This window comes from Phascolarctos cinereus, unplaced genomic scaffold (assembly GCF_003287225.1).
Source record: "Phascolarctos cinereus isolate Bilbo 61053 unplaced genomic scaffold, phaCin_HiC Scaffold_3;HRSCAF=262, whole genome shotgun sequence".
NCBI classification, from domain to species: domain Eukaryota; kingdom Metazoa; phylum Chordata; class Mammalia; order Diprotodontia; family Phascolarctidae; genus Phascolarctos; species Phascolarctos cinereus.
In genome coordinates, this window is record NW_027555736.1 from 32081480 (window position 1) to 32098443 (window position 16964).

The 16964-nt window shown below is 42.7% G+C and overlaps 1 protein-coding gene across 4 annotated transcripts in view; it reads left to right on the forward strand.

Annotated features, from left to right (window-relative positions):
* Positions 1 to 7215: 7215 nt before the first annotated feature.
* EIF4EBP2 (eukaryotic translation initiation factor 4E binding protein 2) overlaps positions 7216 to 16964 on the forward strand; it is a 64199-nt gene continuing 54450 nt past the window's right edge. For 3 of the 4 annotated variants that reach the window (XR_013485157.1, XR_013485158.1, XR_013485159.1), the window contains exon 1: positions 7216 to 7643. Coding sequence is in view for 1 of the 4 variants with exons in the window: in XM_020975194.2 (XP_020830853.1) it covers positions 7478 to 7643 (166 nt within the window). In the remaining 3 variants the exon portion in view is untranslated. The remainder of the gene's footprint in view (positions 7644 to 16964) is intronic. The other variant, XM_020975194.2, reaches the window with a different exon arrangement.

Sequence of the window (16964 nt, forward strand, 5' to 3'; positions counted from 1 at the left end):
TGCCTTTGCATTCTCCAAAGCGTCGCATTCCATTTTGGAAGAGTTTTCTTCCTTAGAAAGTTTAAAATCTAAATTTTCCTCTTTGCAACAACCACCCACTGTTCCTAGCTCTGCCCTTTGGGGCCAAGAAGACTAAAGCTAATCCCTCTTTCAAAAACAATTAATTTAATTTTTATTTTTATTTTCAGTACCAAGTTCTCTTCCTCCCTCTACTCCCTCCCCACCTATTGAGAAGTCAAGAAATGATTCCCATTATACATATGAAGTCATGCAAAACATTTTTATGCAACTAAGTCTTCTTTTCAGTTAACAACTTTTCAAATACTTGAAGAAAGTTATTTTTACGGGGGCAGCTAGGTGGCGCAGTGGATAGAGCACCACTCTTGGATTCAGGAGGACCTGAGCTCAAATCCAGCCTCAGACACTTGACACTTACTAGCTGTGTGACCCTGGGCAAGTCACTTAACCCCATTGCCTAGCCAAAAACAAAAAAGAAAGTTATAACACCCAAGCCTTCTCTAAACCAGGCCGAACATTCCCAGTCCCTTCCATGATGAGGGAGGGATAATCAGAACACACACACACACACATACACATACCTTTTCAATTTCCTTTTTGTACACTGTCATACCTCATTAAATTGTTAGCCCCCTGAGGGCAGGGACTCTTTCTTTTGCTTATTTATACTGCTAGTGCTTAGCACAGCCACTGGCACCTATCTCTACCTCAGTACGATCTATCCATCCCACACTCCCTCCCACGGTCCAGATCCCAATCCATATATGCTTTATCATCCCACTCAACTCTTGACAAATTTCCTCAGTGTCCAGCTCAAAGTGTTGAGGGTCTTTACCTGCCTTTGTTCCTGAGCTTAAGTACGCGAGTGCTTGATGAATGCTTATTGAATTGAATCGAAGAGTTGAGTTCAAAAAAGCAACTTTACAAGTACAAGATTGTAAGCTCTTGATGACAAGGACTGCGTTTTTGTCTCTCATTGTATCTCCCACACTTAGCAAGGAGCCTGGCACATGGCAGGAACTAATTAAAAGCTATTTGACTGACAGACAAAACTTTAGACATGTGAGTGTGTGTGTGTGTGTGTGTCTAGAACACATTTCCTGTGAAAAAGGCCTTGGGGTGCTTGGGCACTGCAAGATAGCATGGCTCGACCACCCCAAATGTGCATGTGTTGGAGAGACAGAAAAGGGAGGACAGGCGGTCTCAGCCTCCATCCCGGTTGGAGTCTGATGTTCGATTCTGAGCACCTCATACAAGGAAGGATGTGGAAAAACTGGAATGTGGCCAGAAGAGGGGAAAAAAATGTTGAAGGGCGTGGAGATCTTAACATAAAGGAAAGAGAGCTCCCAGCTTAAGGAGCACGTGACATTGTTAAATATCTTCACGTGGAAGGGAAGTTAGACCCATTCTGACCACGCCCAATTGGTGGAACAAGGAGAATAGATAGAAATTGCAAAGGGGAGAATCTAGGCTTGGTCTCCTAACAATCAGAGTTGTCTCAAAATGGATTGTTCTGCTCTGGAAGGTAATAATTCCCCTGTCTTTGGAGGATGGATGAATACTTGTCAGGGATGCATTAGAGGGGATCTCTGCTTTCCATGCTGCTTAAATGATTGGCCGTTTGAGGTCTCTTCCAGTTTGGCGATTCTGTGATATCTGAAGCTCAGAGAGGTTTGCTGACTTATCCATGGTTGCACAGCAAGTGCCTGGAACAAAATTCAAACCCAAATCACCATGTTCTGAGCTCTTTCCCCTGTACCTGCTACTCTCCTTACTCTGCCAATTCTATACATTCTAAAAAGCTCAGAGGACGCAGACCTCTTTTTATTTCAGCCTTTTCATGCCCAAGTCTGACCTTCTGTGGTTTAAGGACCCTTCCAGAGGAGGCTTTCTTGGATAGGTCCAGTCCACATCAACCCTTCCCTTCTCTAACTCATATAATAGTTATTATCTCTATCTCATCATATGATCTATCCATCCCACAATCCCTACCATGGTCCAGATCCCAATCTATCCGTGCTTTATCATCCCACACAACTCTTGATAAATTTCAGTGTCCAGGCAAAAGTGGTGGGGGCCTTTACCTAGCTCCTCACACTGGGTACACATTAAAAATATTAGCTAGCATTTCTAGAGCACTTTGAGGTTTACAAAGAACTTTATATATATTATTTCATTTGATCCCCAAAGGTAAGGGCCAGAAGCATGTGCTTGGGAGTACTCTCATTTTACAGAAGAGGAAACTAAGGCAGATAGAGGTTAAATGACTTGCCCACAGTCATGCAAGTAGTATCTCAGGCTGTATTTGAACTCAGATCTTCCTGACTCCAGGTCTAGCACTCTATCCACTGTGCCACCTAGCTGAGTCTTCCAGGGGACCACACTGGTTGGCCATCTGCTGTCTTTTACTTGACACATGCACTCGCCCACCTCCTTTTCTGCCCCTTTGATGATATCTTTAACGCAGCCTCATTAACCCTTCATTATATACTGTTCTGTTCTCTAATTATCCACCCTACCCAATTCAGCACTTTAGTTTATCAGTCTATAATGCTGATCTAATTGGTTTTCTTTTAAGTCTCACTTCACTAGTGAAATTGCAAGCTCCCTCTGGGGTAGGGAGCACTGCTAGCCTGATCTTCATAACAGCAGGCACAGGATGGGCACTAAACACTTTTTGATGGGCTGACACTGATGTTGGGCAAATCACACTCATTCTTTGGGGCTGTTTCCTCTTCTATAAATTGATAAATTGAGATAATTTGAAGGTGAATAGATGCCTCCCAGCTCTTGTAGTCTAAGGGGCTGCCATCTGGGGGCATTCCACATTTCTCAAAACTCTTTCAGCTCTGAAATTCCTTGTATAAGGCCCATCCTTCGAGGCAGCACAGTGAATAACAGGTGTGCATTGAAGCCAGGAAGACCTAGGGTTGTCTCCCACTTCTGATTCATACTGGTTGTGTGATCCTGGGCAAGTCACTTAAGATCTCAATGCATTTCTCAAAGTGTGGATGTCCTGGAGACCCTTTCAGGGAGTCCTCGACATCAAAACTATTTTCATAATAATACTAAGACATTTTAATTTCTAATACAATAAATATTGACAGCTATAACTCCTATAAACAAGAGAGCTTTGAGAAATCCCCAATAACTTTTAAGATTCTAAAGAGGTTCTGAAACCAATAAGTTTGCAAATGGCTGCTCTAGGGGCTCTCTAAGTAGCAAAGAAGGAACTAAAATATATTGGTAGATATATTGGTATTCATGTCACCCCAATTACAGATCCAGTCCCTACTCCTAGGATCTCTACACCTTTGACATGTTCTAAGGTCTCTTTTCAGCTAAGTTCTAAGGTCCTTCTACGTTCTAAATGTCCTTACAATAAATAACAATTGATACCTGTGCAACTTATTGATAATCTTGATTAAGTGCTAATGATGTGGGAGGGGATTGGAGATATAAAGACAGAAATGAAATAGACTCTGTCTTCAAGAACCTTACATTCTACTACTGTGCTGCAAGAAGTGATGAGCAGGTGGATTTCAGAAACCTCTGGAAAGACTTACATGAACTGATGCATAGTGAAATGAGCAGAACCAGGAAAACATTGCACACAGTAAAAGCAACATTGCTCAATGATCAACTATGATCGATTTAGTTCTTCTCAGCAATACAATGATCCAAGACAACTCCAAAAGACTCATGATGGAAAATTTTATACACATCCAGAGAAAGAACAGATGGCATCTGAATGCAGATCAAAGCATGCTATTTTTACTTTATTTTTTTATTTTTATTTTTTTCATTTTATTCTGGTTCTTCTTTCACAACATGACTAATATGGAAATATGTTTTACATGATTGCACAAATATAACCTATATCAAATTACTTACCATCTTAGGGAGGGGGGAGGTGAGGAAGGGAGAGAGAAAAACTGGAACTCAAAATTTTATAAAAAATGAATGTTAAAAATTGTCTTTACATATAAGCAGGAAAAAATAAATTACTATTAAAAAAAGAGAATCTTACATTCTACCTAGTACTTTCAAGTCTTACTTTCAAGTTTGAAAAAATGCTTTGAGCCTCTGGAGAACCATACCAGGGATTATTAGTTTCATTTTACAGATGAGAAAACTAAATCTGGGAGAGATTAGGCAATTTACCTAGGGTCACACAGCCAGCAAGGGGCTGAGGCAAGATTTGAACAGGTCCAAGGTCCTACCAGACACAATTTATCACTGAAAATGGGATTTTATAATGGATGGGGTAGAAACTGAATCTGAGGTTTTTTTAATAGCATCTTCTTTGCATTTTATTGTTCTAGAGTTCTGCCTGGGCTAGACAGAGGCAGAGAGACTTAGGGACTCAAGCCAGCATGTGTCTTTTTTTTTTATTTGGTTAGGCAATGGAGTTAAGTGACTTGCCCAGAGTCAAACAGCTAGTAAGTGTTATGTGTCTCAGGCCAAATTTGAACTCAGGTCCTCCTGAATCCAGGGCCAGTACTTTATCCACTGCATCACCTAGCTGCCCCTAGAGATCATCCTCTAGGCCTCAAGGTGTTGAGGCAGCTCCCCAGAACAATAAGAGAAGATGCTTTTAGAAATCCTAGGTTTGGGGCAGCTAGGTGGCACAGTGGATAGAGCATTGGCCCTGGAGTCAAGAGGACCTGAGTTCAAACCCGACCTCATACATTTGATACCTACTAGCTGTGTGACCCTGGGCAAGTCACTTAACCCTGACTGCCTCACCCAGAAAAAGGAAAAAAGAAATCCTAGGTTCTCTAGGGGTAAGCTAGAAGCCTTTCTAATAAGATTCAGAGATGAAGCAAGAATGCCATTATTATTCAATAGTGTACTAGAAATGCTAGGTATAGCAAGAAAAAGAAATGGAAGGAAAAAGAATAAGCAATGAGCAAACAAAACGATTACTGTTTGCAGATGATATAATGCTTTACTTAGAGAACCTAAAAGAATTAACTAAAAAAATTAGTTGAAACAACACTTTAGCAAAGTTTCAAGATGTAAAATAAACAGCATTTCTATAAATTACCAACAAAATTCAGAAGGAAGAGATAGAGAAATTCCATTTAAAATAATTGCAGATAGTATAAAATACTTGGAAGTCTATGTGCCAAGACACACACAAAAAATTATATGAACACAATTACAAAGTGCTCTTCAAACAAATACAGATCTAAACAATTAGGGAAATATTTATTGTTCATGGGTAGGCCAAGCCAATATAATAAAAACAACAATACAACCAGATTAATTTATTCAGTACCCTACCATCATACTCCCAAGGAATTATTTTATAGAACAAATAACAACAACATTTATCTGGAGAAAAAAAGGTCAAGAATATCAAAGGAATTAATGAAAAAAAAATGAAGGAAGACGGGCTAGAAGTACCAGACCTCTGTACTACAAAGTGGTAATCATCAAAACAGTTTGATACTGGATAAGAAATACAGTTGGTGATCAATGGAATAGAATAGGTACACAATGTATAAAAGTAAATGACCATTGAAACCCAGTGTTTGATAAACCTAAAGATCCTAGCAAGAACTTACTATTTGACAAAAGCTGCTGGGAAAACTGGAAAAGCAGTTTGGCAGAAAATAGGCATTGATCAACATTTTACACCAAATATTAGGATAAGCTCAAAATGGGTACATGATTTAGACATAAAGGGTGATATCATAAGCAAATTTGAGGAGCACAGAAAAAAAAATTACCTGTTAGATCTACAGATAAGGAAAGAGTTTATGACCAAATCAGAGATAGTGAGGATCATGGGAGATAAAATGGATAATTTTGATTTCATAAAATTAAAAAAATTTTTATACAAACAAAATCAATGCAGCCAAAATTAGAAGGAAAGCAAGAAACTGGGTGGGGGGGGAAGGAATTTACAGCAAATATCTTGATAAAAGTCTCATTTCTCAAAAATATAAAGAAGTGAGTCAAATTTTCAAGAATAAAAGTTATTCCCCAATTGATAAATGGTAAATGGATTTGAATAAGCATTTTTCAGAAGAAATCAAAACTATAAAAAAATGCTCTAAATCGCCAATGATTAGAGAAATGCAAATTAAAACAACTCTGAGGTACCACTTTACACCTGTCTGAAATGATAAATGCTAGAGGGAATGTGGAAAAATCCGGATACGAATGTATTGTTGGTAGAGTTGTGAACTGGTGCAACCATTCTGGAGAAGAATTTGGAACTATGCCCAGAAGGCCCATAAAACTGTGCCTACTCTTTGATCCAGCAATACTACTACTCAGTCTGTACCCCAAATAGATCAAAGAAAAAGGAAAAGGTCTTATAGGTACAAAAATATTTATAGCAGCTCTTTGTGGAGGCAAAGAATTGGAAAGTGAACTGAGGACCAACAATTGGGGGGTGGGGCATGCATCTTCAGTCCTCCTGTTCTGATCGATATCTGACCTTTGGACCCAGATGGCTCTGGAGGAGAAGGTGAGGCTGGTGACCTTGCCTTCACTCAAATCCAAGTCAATTGCAAGTCATGATGTCATCTCCCTGATGTCATGGTCCTCTTTGAGAAAAGGACAATCCACAACCCCAATCACAATCAGTTGGGGAATGGCCGAACAAGCTGTGGTATATGATTGTGACAGAATACTATCGTGCTGTAAGTAACGAGGACGGGGGTGGTTTCGGAAAAACCTGGGAAGACGCGTGAACTGATGCAAAGTGAGCAGAACCAGGAAAAGGTTGCACACAGGAACTGCAACACTGAGTGATGAACAATTGTAAATGACTTAGCTGTCCTCGGCAATACAATGATCCAAGACATTCCCGAAGGAAATGCTGCCCCCCTCCTCCAGAGGGAGAACTGAGGAGGTCTGAAGGCGGAAGGAAGCCGACTTTTTTTGTTTTGTGACATTTTCTTGTTTCTTGCTTTTTTTCTGCAATGTGGCTAATAAGGAGATAGATATGTCTTGCATGACTTCACACACACGACGGGTATCATATTTCCTGCCTTCTCGGTGGGTGGGGAAGAATTTGGAATTAGAAATTAAAAAAAACTTAAATTAAAAAAGAAAGCAATCCCAGGCCCAGCAGACGTGCACCGTGGTCCGAAAGGGTTAAGCGCCCCGGGCTTGGGACGCGCGGCTCCGGGCCCCGCCCCGCCCGCCACGACGTCACTTCCGGCAGCCCCGCCTCCCGCCCCGCTTCCGGTCGTCGTCGCCGCTGCTGCTGCTGCTGCTGCGGGGCTGAGGCGGAGGCCGGAGGATCGGGCGGCGGCGGCGGCGGCGGCGGCTGAAAGAGAGGAGCCGGCGGGCGGGCGGAGGGAGGCGGCGGCGGCGGAGGGACAGGGAGGGAAGCGGCGAGCGAGCGGAGCGAGCGCGGCAGCCCCGCCCCGGCCCGACCCAGCCCGAGCCCGCCGCCGCCGCCTCGCTCCGCCCGCCCGCCCGGCCCGGCCCGAGCATGTCCGCCTCGGCCTCGGGCGGCGGCCCCGGGCCCGGCCCCCAGCACAGCCAGAGCCAGAGCCGGGCCATCCCCACCCGCACCGTGCCCATCAGCGACGCCGCGCAGCTACCTCACGACTACTGCACCACGCCCGGGGGGACGCTCTTCTCCACCACGCCGGGGGGTGAGCGGGGGGCGCGTCCGCACCGGGCGGGGCAGGGGGTCCACCCTGGCGCCGCCGCCCCGCCGGTCCCCTCCCCCAGCTCCGGCCTGCTCACCGCAGCGCCCCTCCCCGTGCTGTGGGATCTCCCGGAGAGCCCCCCACTGCTGCATCTCTCTGCACCCCTGGGTGTCCTCAAGCACCTGGGACGCAGCAGGCGCTGCATAAATGCATCTTCTCGTGGCGGGTCTACACTGCAGATTCCTGCGGCCGGGAGGTACTGGGTTTGAGAAGGCGGGGCAGCTGGGGCTGCTTCCTTCATTCCTCTCCTTAGTTGCCTCCTCGGAAAAAACAAAGGTGCGGGATTGCATCCCCGCATCGCGGCCGGGGTCGGGTCCGGCTCCCAGGCTCTGTCATGAGAAATCTCCCCCCCCCCTTTTTAACTCAAACTTTCAAACCTCGTAAATTCTAGTCGTTTTTTCAACACTGGGCCGCTCGGGTTCCCTAAGCCTCCTTTGCCCTCCTGTGCTCATTCGAAAAGCCATTTGTTCTTCTTCCCCTAACATTCACTTTGTGGATGTCTGGGTGGGATTTGGTCTGCCCCCCATTTAATTTGTACGCAGCCAATCTCACCCCCCAAAAAAAAGGTATCAACCAAACAAAAACAAAACCCCAGACTTGTGGACTAACAGTCCCTTGAAATGCAACTTTCCTGTTTTCTTCGCCCACCGCCCCCTCCCCAACCCTTTCAGACCCACAGCTTGTTTAGCTTCACCCTTCTCCAAGATCTGAAAATCCACGCAGAAGATGATTTGTTTACTTTTTTTCTTCCCTATTCCCCCCCCCCCCAGATTAGTACTGATTTAGAGCTTCTTCCTGGAGCACTCTTGAAGGGAGAGCTGTACTTTTTGGGGTCATTTAGTACTGGGCCATAGAAGTTATAGTTCAGCTAATCCCAAAGGGAAGCGATTAAGCTTAGGTTTCGGGTGGGCTGGAGAGCCTCCGCCCTGTTTGGCAGTACCATTGTTTAAATTGCCTGGAAGTGACCTTACTGGTTGGAGCAGGTGGTGAGCATGAGTCTTGCGATCCATATTGATCATGTTTATCTGTGTACCAAGTCTAATCACAAAGTGGATAGCAAATGGGATGAGGCTTTGAGGATGGGAGTTGATGGCCTCAGGTTTAGAGTTTGGAGTTGAGGCCAGGTCCTCTTAGATTGGCTGCTGAAACGGATACTTCTGTCTGGGTGGGTTGCTGAGAGGCTGAATGCCTTTCCTAGGCGTTTTGTGTTTTGGGGATGCAGCTTGTGAATTTACAAATAACGAATAGAGATTACTGCCAGACAGTGTGTCCTGGGGTTACTTGAGGCAGAAGGAAAAAGACTTGAGCCCCTTTTCTAATAGTGTCTCTTGGGAATTCCTGTGTGCCCAGCTCCTGACACTGTTTCTTTGTACTCCAGCTGAGTGGGTGAGGCTGGATCATGGGTCCAATCTAACACCTCAGTTCTGAGTAACAGACATTTAAAACATTAGTGTAGTGCTTTCAGGTTTGCAAAACTTTTATGCACTTTAAAGCTCCATGTATTTTTTTTTTCAGTCTCCTAACTGGGCGCACAATTTCAGGATCTGGGAGGGGGTCAGGTCTGAGATAGGGGAACTGATTGACCAATAGGATGTAGAGATCTAGTCTCTGCTGAGGAGCTTGGCTTTGGGGACAGCCCTTTGCCTCCAAGAGTTTAAGATGTCCCAGGCCTTAGAAATCATCTGCATGTGTCGAGTGTGGATTCGAGGAAGCGCTTACAATTGTTTACCAGGCTTTACTCCTAGCCTAATCAGACCTGCCTATTTATTGGCTGAAATGTCTGTTGTCAAAATTTTTATAAGCCAGGAGTCATTAGAAATTAGAATTTATTTCCCACCAAACTTGATCCGATATCTTTTAAACAGTGGATGTTGTTTTCTAAAGCTTGACCTTGATTTTACAACTTCCTTTTTCATGTTATAGTCTTTCTAATATGTTTCTTTAAATATAGAGGTACAGACCTTGTAATTATTACTGTATGATGATAATTGATTTGGGTTAGAGAGCAAAATACCATGGCTAAATATTGGCCATGATTCCATTTGGGTGATGAGAGCTAAAAAGACAAAGTAGGAAGTCATCTTTCAGAATCGTCGAGTTGCTTTTCTTTAAATACTTTCGAAGACTTGCTTTTAAGGTGGAGCCTTATTCGTTGTTCCTAAAATTCATTGAAATTTTTTTTTCTGGAAATGTTAATCCATTTTTCTCTCCCTTTGTTCAAGTGTGACTCAAGATTATAGATTTAGAATTGGAAGGGATTTTGGAGATCAATTCCAACCTGTCCATGTTACAGATGAATGAATTGGGGCTTACTGGTTGTCTGCCTGAGGTCACACAAATCATAAATTGCATAGCTGGGATTTGAATACAGGTTTTCTTACTCCAGGGTTCTTTCCACTACCTCATCTGTATTTCACATATATGGCAACTTTTTTTTTTGTTTCAGGGTCAGATATTTCTTAGTGTCTTGACACTTCTGCATTTTTGACAAAGAAATTGAGAATTGTGGATAAATCCCTGGACTTACAGTTGGGAAGATTGTAGGTCCAAATCCTGCCTGAGACAACTGATTGGTTTTGTGACTTATCTGTGTCTCAGTTCCCTCATCTGTAAAATGAGGGTGTTGTATTTAATAGCCCTCTAAGGTCCATCCCTTCAAGCTCTAAAAGTCTATAATTCCATGAAGAATCTTGGGTGTTAATGAAAGTTAACAGTCAGTTAACATTTATTAAGTGCCTACTCTGTTCAAGGCTCTGTGCTAGGGCTGCTATACAAAGAAAGGGTAAAAAAAAAAAGACAGTTCTCACAGTTTAGTGAGAACATGCAAATAACTGTGAACAAACAAGCTACATTTAGGATAAATTGGAAATATCAACAGAAGGAAGGCACCAGAATTAAGAATGATCAGGAAAGACTTCCTATAGAAGACATGATTTTAGCTGGGATTTGAAGGAAACCAGGAAAGGCAGGAAACAAAGATGAAGACAATATTCCATGCTTGGGGTCAGCCTGTGAGAATGTCTGGAGTCAGGAGGAATCGCAAAGAGGTTATTGTCATCGTATAGAGGAGTGTTGGGGGTGGGGCATAAGAAATTATAAGAAGACTGGAAATGTGAAGGGTCACTTTAGGAAAGGCTTTGAATGCCAAACAGGATTTTCTATTTGATCTTGGAGATGATAGAGAGCCATTGGAATTTATTGAGTTGGGGAGTGACGTGGTCAGGCTTGCACTTCAGGAAGGTCACTTTGATAATTAAAGGATGGACCGGAATAAAAAGAATTTGAGGTAGGCAGACCAACCAGAAGGCTGTTGCGGTAGTCCAGATGTGAGGGTGTAAGGGCCTGTGCCAGGGCAGTGTCAGGAAAAAAGAGGACATGTGGCAGATGTAAAATGAACAGGCGGTGGCCACAGATTGTGTATGAGAGGTGAGAGATTGAGGAGGAGGTTTGGAAGATGCCTGGGTTTCGAGCCTGGGTGAACGGGAGATTGTGATGCCCTCAGCAGTAATAGGAAATTTTGGAAGGCAGGAAAGGTTTGAGGAAAATGAGTTCCTTTTTGAACAGGCTGACGTTAACATGTCTCCAAGGTGATCCAGTTCAAGATGTCGGCAGTTGGAGATGTTAAGGCTGGAGATTAGCAGAGAGGTTAGAATAAGGTGTATTGACAAGAGTCACTCATGCTGGATTTACTCCAGAGAGCCTTTTTACTTCGGTTAGCACAGTGAATTAAACACATAGAAATACATACTTAGAGATGTTATTTTCCTCCTTTGGAGTTCTTCATCTTAGACTAGAGGGCTAAAATGGAGGCTTGGATGCTACCAGTTCTCCTCTTGATTAAAGAAAATATAGAATCACTTTTTTTCTTGTCCAGTATGTCGATGGTAGAAGGTAGTTTTAAGGTAGCATGGATACTTTGCATACTTTACAAAAGTAGTATTAATCTGTCTGATTGGAGATTTCCTTTGGTCTTCTTTCATTCATTTCCTGTTATCTTTCTGCTGCTTCTCTGCCTACCCCTCCTGCCTCAGTTGAATTCAAGTCAGTACTCACTGAGTGTCTTCTGTGTACACATAGTACAGTGTAGTACTACCTAGAAAGGAGAAGAATGTATAATCTTGAGGAGATAACATTGACTAGAAAAAAAAATTAATCAAGTGTCAAAGTTTACAAAATGACTGATCTGTTGGATTTTTCTGAAAATAACAAGTTAGTGAGAAGGAAAAGGATAAGAATCTCCTGTTTCACACTTTAGAAATGCCATGAGGTCTACATATGGCAGAGAACAAACACCAAAATGAGAACTGATAAACAGGCAAGGCAATGGTATTCACAGCCTAGGCTCTTCATATTTTTTTTTCCCCTTTGGGGGCCTTGATATGCCAGTGATCAGAGTATAACATCCTATTTTGGAAAAGTTTCACAAAATTACCACTGTAGGAAGTGGGGGAGGGAGGATTGTCAAACATCTGCTTCTCAAAACCTTATTTTTAAAATGGATGTATACCTTTACCCGCTCTGGAGAAAAAGTCACTATGTAGTATCTACCCAATTTCATAAAGATGTTTGGTTCTCTTTAAAAAAATTGTAATTGATATTTTTTACATTGCTTTCATTTCTAAATATATCTCTTCCCTGCTCCTCCCCAGCTCATCATTCCCAGATATGAAGGAGAACAGGAGAGAAAAAGGAGTTTAGCATAGTGTTTATTCCAGGCTGCAGAGGGAGAGAGCTGTGTTTTTCATCTCTGCTCCAGGGCCATGCTTGGCGATTAGATTATAACGCCCAGTTTTCCACGTTTTGTTCTTTGCCGTTACGTGGTTGTACTGCTGTACGTTGTTTGCCTGGCTGTACTTCCCTCTGCATCAGTTCGTGGAAGTCTTCCCATTCTTCTCGGGTTTCTTCATATTTATTGGTGCTTGAGCAATAGTATTCCTTTGCATTCATGTACCACAATTCACCTACCAGTGGCCTTTGACTTTGTTTCCAGTTCTTTGCTAGGTTGTTTCCTTCCCTGAGAAGGAACAGGATGGACTCTTTATTTCTAAATGGAAAGTGAGGTTGTAAAAAAAAATATTCTCTTCTTAAGAATCTCAACATGATCTAGGCTAGAGGAAGAAATTGAGGCCCAAAGGAGGCTAAGTGCCTTTGTTACCCAAGATGACCCAGGGTAAGTAAGTAGCAGGGTTGGAATTTGAACCTGGGTCCTTTGACTTTAAATAACAGCTCCCACTCCATTTTAAAAACACTGCTGTTTTCTGCGTTTTGCTTGTTCCTTTTTGCTCTGGAGATATCTTTAGAGGATCCCAAAGCCCTCTTTTTGAAAGGTGTTTTAGGGACTGACTAAAATGTTTGTTTGTTTCTTTGTTTTTTTCATTCTCTCTTCTGTATACCATAACTTAAGCTGACCTTTCTGTATGCTTCACTGGTCACCTAGGGTTCTTCTTCATTCTTAGTGTTCTGAGTCATGTATTTGTAGGACCATTTTACAGATTTGGAAGCTGAACCTCAGAGAGTTTTAAGTGATTTGTTCTGGGTTACACAGTTAATAAACAAAAGCACTGGCACTCCAACCTAGCTTTCTGATTCAGATCTGAGGCTGGTTTTCCGTGCCACCATGTGCTTTCCCCACTTACAGTATTGCTGCCAAACAATATTTAAAAGCCCTTTCATTACTCTTTGTCCCACCTAGGGTAGACAGTGACTGTGTGTGGGTCTAATAGGAAGGAGAAGGAATTACATAATAAACAGAAGAAAGGCATAACAATTCAATTCCACAAACATTTATTACGTGCATGCTCTTTGTGTGCTGGACACTCAGCATGGTTCTGGGATAAGGAGAGAGAAAGGTTAAAACCATGAGCTTTCTAGAGTATATCTGTTCTGAATTTAGTTACTTTACTGGGAGAGAATTGGGTTTCATGGGTAAATGAAAAGGAAAAACACGACTATTCCTTGCTCATCCATGAAGTTTCTGTGTGACCTTGGGCAAAGTCACTTAGTCTGAGTTTATGTTATGCGAACCACTCTTCCAGAGCCAATGAGCTACTTGTCTCGCTGCTCTCCTGTTTTTATTGACAAAGGGAGTTCATTTCCCTGTATAAGAAATGGCTGGCAGTAAAACCACCACAGAAAGGCGTTTGGTAACTGCTCACCTTCACTGCCGTGGATTAACTGCCAGGTCATTTCCTCAACTTAGATGTACATTAACCTCCTGGTGGCCGTTGGCTGTGAGGCTGTATGGGAACTTTTTGAGCTTCTGGGCTGGGGTGTAGAGGTCACAGTTCCTCATAAACACTGTTCTGTTTCCCTCCTATGCACCTTTGCACAAACTCTCCCCATGCCTGGAATGCATCCCTTTCAGTCTTGGCTTCATGGAGTCCTTGCCTTTCTGTAAGGCCTGGCTCGGCTGCCAGCTGATCTCAGTTGCGGGTTCCCTGCTTTAGAAATTTGTGTATTTTTGTGTGTGTATTGTTGGCCTCCGTGGACGATTTCTGTCATTTGGATCTTTGTCAGTTTGCTGGGTTGTTTGGATTTGCATTTGTCTTGTTAGTGGTTTGGAGCCTTCTTTCATTTGGTTGTTAAGAATTTGCAGTGCTGGGGCAGCAAGGTGGTATAGTGGATAGTGCACTGGCCCTGGAGCCAGGAGGACCTGAGTTCAAATCCAACCTCAGACACTTGACACTTACAGCTGTGTGACACTGGGCAAGTCACTTAACCCCAGTTGCCTAAAAACAAAACAAAAACTAAGAATTTGCATTGCTTTTGAGAACTGTTTTGTTCATATTCTTTACTCTATGTACACTATAATGGGGGAAACTCTTCAGTGTGATAGAAATATATACTCTATATAGGATGGTAGAATCCTAGGTTCAGAGCTGGAAAGGCGCTTCAAGGTCAACTAGTCTTTATAGAGAAGGCAATGGAGATGCATCAAGCAGGGAGCTGGGAGTCAGTGTTAGAGCTCCTCATCTAGTCTTCTCTCCACATCGCTACCTTGCTTCTCCAGATTTTCCAGGATAGTTATTTAATAAGCCCTTGTATCTATTTTGTGTCATTAGTTGTCTTGCCTGGCAGACTTGTAAGTTCCTTAGGTGCAGGGATTGTTCCATTTTTATCTTTGTAGCCTCAGGGTCTCACATAGTTCTGGCATACAGTAGACCCCAAATAAATATGTTTGGTTGTTTTTATTAAGGACTTAGATGTACTGTGTTAGGAAATTCAGGCAGCCTATAATATGAGAAATACAATGCATTCAGATAAGTGTAGTACAAGATTAGACTATGATAACCATAGTACAGGTAAAGAGTATTAAGTACTCGGAGATCATATGCAGGAAAAATTTCTTTGAGCCTGGGAGGTCAGGGAAAGTTTTGGGAGGAGGTGGCATTTGAGGTTAACCTCGAGGAGGGACTGGGATGTCTGTAGGCAGTTAGTCAGTTGATGGATGTGTGAAGAGCGTTTGATGCACAGGGAGGAGCGTAAAGCAGAATCAGTAAAGCCTGGGATGGCAAGGCACAGTCCTACCCTGCTCAGCAGTGACACTTGGTTCTATGCAAACATAATATGGAAGGAAAGTTAGAGGGGGCTGTTGGTTTCATAGGAACAATTTTAGTGGATTCAGGACTCGATGGTAAATTTCAGTGTAATGTAAGAATAGCTTTCTTGTGGAATAACCTGTCAGGGTGACAGAGAACCATTAATAAACTACTTGTCAGGGCCAGACTTGCATACGGTTCTCAATTCACCTAACTCTGTTGACTTCTGGTTCACTAATCTTTTACAGAAAAATAGCAGGAGAGGTTTTGTGAAATGCTTTGCACGAATCTGGGCAGACTAATCTATAATTTATCAAATTCCTCTGAATTACCAGGCTCAAAAAAAGAAATAAGGTTATTTGGAAGAACCTATTCTTGATGAACCAGTGCTGGTTCTTTGGGATAATCTCTTTATTTTTCAGCTCTTCATAGACTTTAGTAATATATTTGTTCCCTTTAGCTTTGTATTCTAGAATTTTTCCAGGAGTAGAAGTCAAGTTCGTTGACCTGTAGTTTGTAGGCTCTGCACTTTTCCATTTCTTCTGTCAGAAAAATAGTTGTACCTCTCCAAGTTCTTTTGGTGATGATTGACCGTGACTCAGCAGTCACACCTGCCAAATCTTTCAGTTTGCTGGGATGTAACATATAGAATGTATTTGCAATCTACTTTGGTTAGAGTATCCATGTGGACTGTAAGTCCTTACAAGTTGGTTGGGGCCTTGAATGTCTTTACTTGGTAGGTAATAGTAGCCATTGAAGACTTGAGCAAAGAATTGACATTATCATCCCTCTGTACCAAGAAGACCTAACATAGTAGGCGCTTAATTAGTGTTTGTTGAATTGGAGACCATTTGCTGGGGATGTGTTTGATATATTGGAAGGGGCAAGAGTCTAGAAGTAAAAGAAAACTTGTTAGGCTAGTCTGGTAATAGTTCAGAAAATAAATATTAATGACTTAAATTAGCCTGTGAGTGAGAATGGAAAGGGGGGGGGAGAGTGGATTGAAGAGAGATTAGAAAGGCTTCCTGGAGAAAATGGCACTTGGAAAGGTCAGAATGAAAATTGGTGGCAGAGAACTGCCCAGTTGGCTAAAATTGTGAAGTGGGTAAGGGGGAATTAATATGAAATAAGTCTGAAGAAACAGATTGGAGACAGATTACAGAGGGCCCGGGGTACTAGGATCAGGACTCTGCCCTCACCTAACAGTAAACTCCAGAGGCTCCCGGTTACCTCTAGGATCAGGTATAAAATCTAGCTTCTGAAGCCCTCCACAGCCTGGTCCCACCTGCTTTTCCAGTCTTCGTACACCTGCTCTGTGATCCAGTGACGCTGCTTGCCTTGCTGTTTCTCAAACATAATACTCCCATCACCTGGCTCTGAATGTTTGTACTGGCTGTTCCTCATGCTCAGAATGCTCTCCCTCCTCAGCTCTTCCTCATGGCTTTCCTGGCTTCCTTCAGTTAAAATCCCACTCCCAGTCTCCCTTAAAGCTGGTACTTTTTTCCCTCTGAAATTATTTCATTTGCCCTGTAATATCTTGTACATAGTTATTTACATGTTGCTTCCATTCAATTGTAAGATCCTTGAGGATAGACTGGGGGTTTGTGTGTGTGTGTGTTGTGTGTGTGTGTGTGTGTGTTTTTCTATCTTCAGTCCCATAGCACCGGGCCTGGCAACATAGTGAATGCTTAATAAATGCTTGCTCACTTGACTTAAATAGACCGGG